General features: G+C 42.4%; 1 protein-coding gene across 1 annotated transcript in view; it reads left to right on the forward strand.

Annotated features, from left to right (window-relative positions):
- Positions 1-4611: 4611 nt before the first annotated feature.
- The window catches only part of LOC311044154 (mediator of RNA polymerase II transcription subunit 27-like), a gene marked incomplete at its 5' end in the record, with an annotated part of 192628 nt that continues 186156 nt past the window's right edge, over positions 4612-11083 (forward strand). The window contains 3 exons of the mRNA XM_084055573.1: positions 4612-4648; positions 8811-9009; positions 10155-10354. Of these exons, the coding sequence (XP_083911699.1) occupies positions 4612-4648; positions 8811-9009; positions 10155-10354 (436 nt within the window). The remainder of the gene's footprint in view (positions 4649-8810; positions 9010-10154; positions 10355-11083) is intronic.

An 11083-nucleotide genomic window follows, 5' to 3' on the forward strand; every position in this document is an offset into this window, starting at 1 on the left:
AAGGGGTCTCCACAATGGACAACAGGGGCTTCTATTGAAAAAGTCAACTGCCCCTGGTATGTTGGTGAGTGATTAGCGACACATCAAAGCAAACACCTAAAATGACTGAAACTCTCCTTTAAAGCAAACATTTTTTACTAAAATCTTTGCTTTTGGGGGTCCCTGGAACGGAATATTTTGAGATGGGGTTCCGTGGCCATATACATATCATTTTGGGGGTCCTTGACATGAAAAAGTTTGAGCACCACTGATATAGAAACATATGTTTTTCAGAAAACTGTTGGGATTTAGAAGACAATTTAGCAGAATCGGATCCTCAGGCCTCAATGGGTTAATTTAATAACATAAATATAATGTACTTACTTCCTGGGATCGCTTTGACATGAAGTACAGAGGAGAGGATGAGGAGGGTGGCTGTAATCTTCATCATCACTGATCAGAACTGAACTGAATTTAACAGATGAGAATAAACAGATGAGAATAAACAGATGAGAATAAACAGATCAGAACTAGAAAAAGTGCTCCTCGAAGCACAGGTGTCCGCCAGGTCAGGTAGGTTATTGTGGCCCAGCAATGTTCGGAATTCACCAACCAGGCTGAAATGTGTAAAATCAGGCGGATCGGACAGATCCGTCTTGATCACTTAACTAAAGAGATCATTTGTACTGATTTGTGTGATGTTTGGACAACATTTGTAGGAGTAATATTTAAAAAAAAAAAAATAATCGGCCTCCTGGTGGCGCTATTATAGGGCAATGTTGAAAGGGTGGCATTGGTTCCTCAACGTAGTGTGAATATGAGTGCAAATTTTCACTGTAATCGGACGCTGCGTTCAGGATTTGCAACATTTTGTTCAAAACGGGCCACTCCTGCAAACTTTAGATGTCAATCTTAGCCAATGAGGATGGAATATGAAAAATCTAACAGATCCGTCTTCATCAAATGACTATAGAGATCATGTGTACCTATTTGTGTGAAATTTGGATAAAATCTGAAGGAGTAATATAAAAAAATAGTTCTATATAAGTCGGCCTCCTGGTGGCGCTATAAAAGCCAGATGTGAAAAATGCAGGGCAAAGGTTTTCCTTGGCCTCTAGGGAGTGTGCAAACAAAGTTTTACACAGATTTGTGCAGTTATAGGTAAAAATACGAATCGGCCTGTTATAGCGCCACCATGAGGCTGATTTGAAAATGTTCAAGTGGCATTTCTGTTTCTGCCTAGTGGGAATGTGCGTGCAAAATGTCACCGAAATTGCATGCTGTGTTCATGATTTGAGGCATTTTTTTCAAAACGGAGCACTCCTGCAAACTTTGGAAGCCATTTTTAGCCAATCAGGATGGAATATGAAAAATCTGAAATACCCGTTTTGTTTGATGACTATAGAGATACTGTGTACCGATTCGCGTGACGTTTGGACAAAATCTATAGGAGTACTGTTAAAAAATGTGCTTTGCAAAAAGCAGCCTCCTGGTGGCGCTATAACAGGCCCATGTGAAAAAATTAGGCCAGAGGGTCTGAATTGGCATCCAGGGAGTGTGTGTGCACAGTTTCGCTGTGATCAAGGCAACGGAGCCAGAGATTAAATACACATTGACATGTTGTCATGTGATATGAAAGCAGGAATCATACACATTGACATGTTGTCATGTCATATGAAAGCAGGGAATCATAACTACACATTGACATGTTGTCATGTCATATGAAAGCAGGAATCATAACTACACATTGACATGTTGTCATGTCATATGAAAGCAGGAATCATAACTACACATTGACATGTTGGTTGTACAGTTTGACCCACCAGTTTAGGAGATATGGCTTATAGAGTGATGTGTAGCAGAGAAACAGAGAGCTGAATAAACAGAACCTGAAAGGTTCACTTCTGTGATCTGTGACATTTTAACACCTATCCCAGAATGCATTGCTTGAAAGGTGGGGGTCTGAGAGGGCCCAGGTAGATGACAATTACAGCAACTACAATCTGATGGATAGGACCCTGCTAACCCTAACCGCTTGGCCACGTTTATGGCCAAGAGTAATTTTTTTTTACTAAAAACTAAGGGTTGGAATGGATTCAGGCCCCTGAAAACCTATAACTAGACATCCCAATTTGAATTGTTCCAGGTTTTTTTTCCAGGCCCTTCGGGTACCCCAACTTTGATTGGCTCCCACAAAGTATCCCAAGGGAGTTGGGTTGGATCAAATTGAGAGGTGTTTGTAGACACCTTTATGAACATGTTTGTGAAGAAAGCTAGTGGTAAGCATTTATATTACAGATTGGTCAGACATTAGGCTAACTTTCCCTAACTAATTATCTAACCCAGTGCACAATACTACTACTGATAAAAATAACACATTTAGCTCCTACTAGTGTTGTTAGGTAGAGTAAACCTGACTCTAGAACTACCAGAAGGGCCCTGATCATATGGGCTTAAATGACACAACACACACAAGTGTGTGTGTGTGTGTGTGTGTGTGTGTGTGTGTGTGTGTGTGTGTGTGTGTGTGTGTGTGTGTGTGTGTTCAGCGTCGCTGGTAAAATGCTGTTCATGTTCATTAAACATCAATATAAGCCTCATTACATCTCACTGCTGAAACCATCAAATATCTTTAAAAACACACTGCTGCTCATGTGATCAAAGTGTCACATGAGAGAACCTCCTATCAGGGTCCTGCCATGTCACAACGTGTGTGTGTGTGTGTGTGTGTGTGTGTGTGTGTGTGTGTGTGTGTGTGTGTGTGTGTGTGTGTGTGTGTGTGTGTGTGTGTGTGTGTGTGTGTGTGTGTCACACACAGGTCATTTGTTTGTATTGTGCATTGTTCATATTTGGTTTCATATAATAACAGTATATATAAATGTATATATTATATCATAACATAAATATAATGTACTTACTTCCTGGGATCGCTTTGACATGAAGTACAGAGGAGAGGATGAGGAGGGTGGCTGTAATCTTCATCAACACTGATCAAAACTAAACAGAATTGAATAGATGAGAATAAACAGATCAGAATAAACAGATCAGAATAAACAGATCAGAATAAACACATGTTTACCTCAAGAGAAGTTCTGGAGTCTGAAAGAGAATGAAGGAGGACTTGTTTTATAGTTTAGAAGAATCAGCCAATCAGATTAAAGATATGATGTTGCATCATCTGTTTCCAGAAAGACGACAGTCTGTATTATTGCACATAATCATGTATATAGCTGCTGCTTATGCACCTTATGTCTAACCTAATGCAAATACTGTACCTTATGCACCTTATGTCTAACCCAGGGGTCATCAATATGTCCGTACACAGACAAATGTGTCCGTGGCAAATTCTTCATTTACACACCATTATAATGTTCTTATTTTAATCATAAAACCCAATTACTGAATGTCAAGTCTCTGGGTTTTCTTCAGAATATGTTTGGCTCTGATTTACTACGACACTATATATGACACATTAGGAGTCCTACTAGTGGTTCTCAAATGTTTTATTTGCAAGGACCCCCATAACTCTGCGAGTGTACAAATGGAACCAAATGGACCCGTAAATATCTGGTCACTTCAGAAAAGAAAACCCAAATAAAATGCTCTCCACTCCACTGGTCTACTCTGCACATATGTATTATTATGCAGGGGGTGTGGTCTCTGAAGACCATATTCACACGGCGGCCATTTTATTATTAAGTTAATGAAATGCCACCCCGTTTCTTCAATGCAAAATGACAAAATGGCCGCCATGTGAATATGCTCTATTATTTCCAATTCCATAGTGTAAAATAATACAGTCAGAGTTCCATAGTTTTTGTGTCCACCCCCTCCCCACCCCCCCTTGTGACAAAATCTCCCCCCCCCCCCCCCCCTCCTGACAGAGGCTAAAATCGTGTGTGTGTGTGTGTGTGTGTGTATGTGTGTGTGTGTGTGTGTGTGTGTGTGTGTGTGTGTGTGTGTGTGTGTGTGTGTGTGTGTGTGTGTGTGTGTGTGTGTGTGTGCGTGCGTGCGTGCGTGTGTGTGTGGTTGAAGCTACTGACAGCTAGGAAACTCCTTAAACTTTAATTTCACTTCCTGATTCACTCAGCAGCCAATCAGGATCACTCTTTTATTAAACATCACCAGTTAGAGAGAGACGAGACACACACACACACACACACACACACACACACACACACACACACACACACACACACACACACACACACACACAGACAGACAGACAGACAGACAGACAGACAGACAGACAGACAGACAGACAGACAGACAGACAGACAGACAGACAGACAGTTCTTGTCACAGGATCTCTCACAGGATGTGTGTGTGTGTGTGTGTGTGTGTGTGTGTGTGTGTGTGTGTGTGTGTGTGTGTGTGTGTGTGTGTGTGTGTGTGTGTGTGTGTGAGTGAGTGAGTGAGTGAGTGAGTGAGTGAGTGAGTGAGTGAGTGAGTGAGTGAGTGAGTGAGTGAGTGAGTGAGTGAGTGAGTGAGTGAGTGAGTGAGTGAGTGAGTGAGTAGTAAGTTTAAAATAATGAGTATTTTCTTCCACCAGGAGGCTCTCTCTCACATACGTTGCTTCATCATCATACGTCATGACGTCAGCACGTACGTTTACGCTCTGCGTCATTCAAGATGGCGGCGCCCGTGGAGGTGGTTCTGGTGTCGCTTGGTGAGAGGTTTCCTTGATTGATTGATTGATGTACTTTATTTAGTGAGACATGAGAACAACAGTACATGGAAGTACAAATTCACAATACAAGGTCTACTAAACTGGAAGACTCATAAAAGCACTGAGCTTGTTTCAAATGAGTTCCCCATGCACACAAATCATGATGACATATAAGAGACAGACAGATATACACACTACTATAGAATGTCATACAATCAGTTTACAGGTTACTGGTATGAAGAGTGAGAAATATGTACAAAAGGAGAAGGAGAGAGGGGGGGGGGTAGGGGGGTAGGTTAGGTTAGGACTTAGACAGGGGCCATTTTCCAATTGCAGCCTCCTGAAGGTGTATCTTTAGGGCTGTTTTGAAAGAGAGTAGGGTTTTACACTCCTTTACTCCTTTTGGTAGGGCGTTCCACATTTTTGATGAATAGCATGAGAACGAGTTACTTCCCTTTGTTGAGCCAAAAAAGGGTTGGACAAGGTTTGTGGAGCTGCCTCTGGTATTGTGATCGTGGACATCATTAACATTTTGGAAGTATTTTGACAAATACAGGGGGATCCCAATGTTGTGACATATCTTGAAGACCAGGCCCATAGCAAGTTGCTGTACTCTGTCCGCAACCCTAAGCCATCCAATCCTATCAAAATGATCAGGGGTTAGATGGGTTTTGTAGTTGAGGCCAAGAAGTAGCCTTACAAGTTTGTTTTGGGATGTTTGGAGCCTTGTTTTTAAGGCCTTGGAGGTGTTGTGATACCATGAAGTACATGCATAATCGTAATGACCTTGTATGAGGGCCACTGCAAGAGTCTTCAGAGTCTTCTTACTGACTTTACGATCAATACTCCGCAAATAGCGTGTTTTTTTGTGGACCGTTTTGATCGTTTTTTCAGCATTTTTGTCACCAGAGAGGTCAGCCTCCAAGATAGAGCCCAGGTAGGTAATTTCGTTTTTTCTTTTGATGATATCATCACCCGCTTTGATCGTGAAGCTCTCTGCCTTTCTGAGGTTAGGAGTGGACCCAAAGAGGATGCATTCCGTTTTGCCCAGGTGTAATGAGAGCTTGTTGTCGGAGAGCCAGATGCAGATCTTGTTGAGTTCAGAGCTGAGAGTTTTCTCAACCTGCAGCCTGTCCCTGTCCGAGACTAGCAGGGCCGAGTCATCTGCGAACAGGAACAGGTTGCAGTCGCAGGCTGACGACATGTCATTCACATATATCAGGAACAGTAAGGGTCCTAGTATACTTCCTTGGGGAACACCACAAGTCACTGGGAGGGGGGGGGACTGGGTGCCGTTTACTTCCACCACTTGCTCCCTCCCTTCCAGGTAGGATCTCATCCAGTTCACTGACGTGTCATCAAAACCTATTGCTTTGAGCTTATTGATCATAATCGGGTGATTAACGGTGTCAAAAGCCTTCTGGAGGTCCAGCATGACCATGCCGCAATATTTGCCCTTTTCAATCTCTTGTTTGATAGAGTCGTTCAAATAGAGAAGGCATGTGTCAGTGGAGTGGTTTGTTCTGAAGCCAGATTGGAATTTGTAGATTAGATTTTTCTCGGCAAGATACTTGTCGACCTGTTCATAGACTATTTTTTCCATGACTTTCGAGATGGAGCTTAGAATAGAAATAGGGCGGTAGTTGCCAGGGTCTAATTGGTTTCCTTTTTTGAACAGAGGGGTCACCCTTGCTTTTTTGAAGTCGTTGGGGACCTGTCCCTGTGTGGTGGAGAGGTTAAATATGTGGGTAATGATTGGAGCAATGGAGGCGGCTGAGTCTTTTAGAAATTTGGGGGGGATATTGTCGAGGCCTGTGGCTCTGTGTTGATGAAGAGCACTCAATTTTTTAAACACCTCATCTGTTTTCACAGGGGAGAGTTTAAAGTCATCTTTGCAAACACCCTTTTTTTCGTAAAATGAGACAACATACTCCTCACCATATCTCCCAGAGTGTGGAGGAAGTTTTTCAACCAAATCTGAGGCTACGGTCGTGAAGAATATGTTGAGGATTTTACTCACTTCGTGTTTGGATGAAATGAGAGTGTCATTCACCTTGAGGCTTAAGTTTGAAAGCCTGGTTTTCAATTTTTTGCTGCAGCCTAGGAGGTTCTTGAGTAGCCTCCAAAGCTCTCGTGGTTTTTTTTTGATTTTCCTCAATCTTGTCATCGAGGTAGCTTTTTTCTGCTAACAGGAGCATGCTATTTACCTTGTTTCTTAGCTTGTTTTTTTCCTTTTCAAGTTTAGCTACGTGGGATTCGAGACCTTTGTTAAAACATTTGGCTAGTTTGATCCTACTTTTATGAAGCTCAGAACACTTTTTGTCTCTGACTTTCATGGCAGTAAGGATGTCCGAATTCATCCATGGTACCGAGCGGGTTTTGACCCTGATGGTTTTCATGGGAGCCACACTGTCCAAAATTTGAATGAATTTGGTTTTGAAACTAAGCTAGGATTCGTCTACCTGTGTGTTTAGAACGTCGGACCAATCCTGTTCCTCCAGTCTGTGATCTAAGTCCTCACTCTTATAATTTTTGAGGTCTCTGATTGTGACTGTTTTGTGGTAACCGGTCTTAGGTTTACGTTTCTTTCTGGTGCAGAAGATCATGTTGTGATCAGATATGCCACAGGTGGAAACACCACTATTTAGGATTTTTTCCTTGTCCGTTGTTAGAATGAGATCTATGGTAGTTTGAGAGGAAACACACAGCCTTGTGGGCTGAGTGATCAGCTGGTGGAGTGAATGCCGATCACAACACGCCTTGAATGACTTATACACTGACGCTTCCTTGCGGAGTATGTCAGTGTTAAAATCACCAAGAAGAATCGTCTCCGCATGGTCCACTTTAGCTAAGCATTCATCAAGTCTATCATAGAAATCAGTCTGGTTAGGAGGTCTGTATATGGTACCGACTAGCACAGGTTTGGCATGTTTAAAAATGATCTCGACCCACACAGCTTCAATGTTTTCATCCATCAGGTCTTCCCGAAGGATGCAGACATTGTCAGTATGAACATACATGCAAACACCACCCCCGTTTCTGTTCCTATCTTTCCTGAAGAGTTTGTAGTTTTCAATCTCAATCACAGAATCAGTTATCGCTTGATCAAGTTTTGTTTCAGAGAAAGTTAAAATGTCAACCCTACCATCATAAAACATCTGCTTGATTTGTGTTAGCTTGTCTCCTGCTAGAGAATTCACATTAAGATGTATCATGTGCAAGCCAACGCCAAACGATTTGATCATTTTTTCAATGGATAGGTGTTTATCCACTGAGAGATGTTTAGGAGCAGTCTCGGGGGGGGAGGGGGGTGTAGTGTCCATCAAAGCCATTGTTCCGTCGTGGGCATCCAGCAGTGGGGGTTGGGGGGGGTTGGGGGATTGGGGAGGGTTGGGGGGTTGGGGGGGATGGGGCGCGGAGGTCCCAGCACGGCCTCTGCTAATGGTCCCATCACGGTCTCTGCTGGGACCCTGGCCGTGGAACGAACCGTAGGTTTGTAGCGGTGCATCAAGGTCTCTGCTCCGGTGAAAACAGCTAGGTGACTCCTTGGTTCCACGTTCTCGGCTACGCTGCATCTCCCGGTTGATCGCCGTTGTGCGTCGGTGCAAGCGTCCTCGTCGACGGCTGCGGTGGATACGACATCGGTGTTTAGGTTGATCATTTGGGTTGATTCGCCTAGTCGAGTTGATGGGAAGCCATTGGTGTTGTCGTCGAGGCTAGCTTCGGTAGCAACGTTGGCTAGGCTAGCTCCGGTGCTCCGGAAGTTCTTTGTTCCAGCATGGCTTTGTTGTTGTTTTGCCCCGTTGCTTGTGGCAACGTTTGCCGCTAGCCTGTTGGATTCAGCTGTGAGCCGAGCAGTTTGCCTTGTGGTTACAGGGCCAGGGTTAACTTCAACGTCTCCGGAAAGTAGTAGAATTAAACAGAAGTACGTCTTCCGATTACATCTACCATTCAGGGGTTTGTTTCTTCGCTTCGGGTTGGCTGTAAGAGTCGAGTGGATCGTCGTGGTTCCATAACCTGGGTGTTTTTTCTCGGTTCCAGTAGTTAGGTAGAAGTCATTGTGTGATTCTACCTTTTCTGTCTCGTATAATTCCATATCCTTCTGGTGTATGATCCATGCGGAGTTGAGGTGTAAATCCATAATCCACAGGATGAGGATAAGGAAAGGTATGCGAGGACGCAGGACGCGAGAGCGATCATCGATGCGACCACCCATGTCGACTGCCGGAAGCGACATCAAACATCAACCCTCTGCACGCGCTGGCCGACAGGAAGAGCTTTAATGTGTTGTTTATGAACACCTCCTCCTCCTCCTCCTCCTCCTCGCACCTCCTGCTGTTCTCCTCCTCTGGGAGTCAAAGGTAAACAAACATGTCAACAAGCAGTGTAGCCATGGGTCACGTGACGCTTGTCTGTCGCGAGCGTCATGGCAGAATTTCAACCTGGTGTTTGCACTTTCTCCATTAACAGTCCGTACATCTACATAAACGTTCATATTTTTAATATAAAGTGTTTACCTCATGGCCATGGATGTTACAACTATGTACGGGTCTTTATAAGTACCCGTATCTTCAGTATTGTTCAATAAAAAGCATTTTAATCAGATCGGTGGCCATTTTCTCATCGAGTTATAATGTATCAGAGTGCAGTACACCTCCCAACCGATAGGTGCGCGTAGTTGAAAGCACTTGGCCACATGGCTACCAATCGGATTAAAATGCTTTTTATTAAACAATACGGAAGATACGGGTACTTCTGAGGGCCCGTACATAATGTTAACATCCGTGGCCATGAGGTCAGCACTTTATATTGTAAATGTGAACGTTTATGTAGATGTACGGGTTGTAAATGGAGAAAGAGACAAAACCAGGTTGAAGTTCCTTCATGACTGTCATGATATGACTGTCATGTGTCAGATTGATGTTATTTATGTTTATGTTATTATCTTGCAGTACTGGAGTACTTTTTTCCACCACCAAGCAGTGGTGATTTAGTGAGAGAAATAAGCAACCAGGACTATGAAAATAAGCTACTAATGTAGTTTATAGACCACATGAGACATTTAAACCTACACACTGTATACATCTGCTATTTTCAAAACAAATGTTGAAATAAAATGTGTAATATTGTAAACATTGTAACAACACAAATGTAGTATATGGGGCTCCCTGGCACTAAACATGTTCAGATGAAGTACGTTTGAGTAGGAAGCAACTGTCTTTAGTTGCTATAAACAACACAAGATGTCTGGAATTTAAATATATTGTTATACATATTGTAGAGCTATTGAGATATTTGGCATACATATTGAGATATGTGCATCGCACAGCCCCAGAATAATGTAAAATAAAAACGTAAGTGTTAGAATTAATTATTTTCTGTTTTACAATGGTGGCAAAAATGGAGAAAATAGTGGATTTTTGCTATTTATTTATTTAAATGTTTAATGGTAATGGAGGAAAAGGTTATAAATAATGGTGATACTGATGTGTTTTTTCTGCTCTAGTAAAAGAAGCATCTTCATCTGTGTGCATCTGAGGAGCTCTGAGGAGGAGGAGGATGATGATGAGGATGATGAAGGGGCGCTCAGACTCCACTCCAGTGGGTTGTTCCTCAGACATCACCGGATCTCCAACCGGAGCCGTGGCTCCGCCCACCTGGTGGCCACGCCCTTACCTTCACCTTCATCTCTGGAGATGTCCGGAGGTACAGTGTGTTATTGTTATTATATTATTGTTGTTATTATATTTTTGTTGTTGTTTTTAGGACGAATAAAAGAACGCTCGCTCCCAAAACACGCTCGTCCCGGGGTCAAATCCAACGACCTCAGAACGGTCGCCACCAAGTATTTCTAAACGTATTTGAAAACTTTAGTTACTAGTTACTTTGCAGAAATACATTATTATATTATAAAACATGCAGTAACTACTTCAGCCCAATTTTATTTGAAAATAGCAGATCTACAAGCTGACATCGCGTCGCATCGCGAGTAAAACTATGTCTAAACCTAACCTTATTCCTAAACGTAACCTCAGTAAAACTATGTCTGAACCTAACCTTATTCCTAACCTTAACCTCAGTAAAACTATGTCTAAACCTAACCTTATTCCTAACCTTAACCTCAGTAAAACTATGTCTAAACCTAACCTTATTCCTAACCTTAACCTCAGTAAAACTATGTCTAAACCTAACCTTATTCCTAACCTTAACCTCAGTAAAACTATGTCTAAACCTAACCTTATTCCTAACCTTAACCTCAGTAAAACTATGTCTAAACCTAACCTTATTCCTAACCTTAACCTCAGTAAAACTATGTCTAAACCTAACCTTATTCCTATAACCTCAGTAAAACTATGTCTAACTCTAAACTTAACTCATTGACTGCCAGAGTTAAAACATCGTCTATAGCTGCCCTTGCCAGTGATTCCATAAATA

This window comes from Gymnoscopelus microlampas (genome assembly GCF_963454915.1).
Source record: "Gymnoscopelus microlampas genome assembly, chromosome: 4".
NCBI classification, from domain to species: domain Eukaryota; kingdom Metazoa; phylum Chordata; class Actinopteri; order Myctophiformes; family Myctophidae; genus Gymnoscopelus; species Gymnoscopelus microlampas.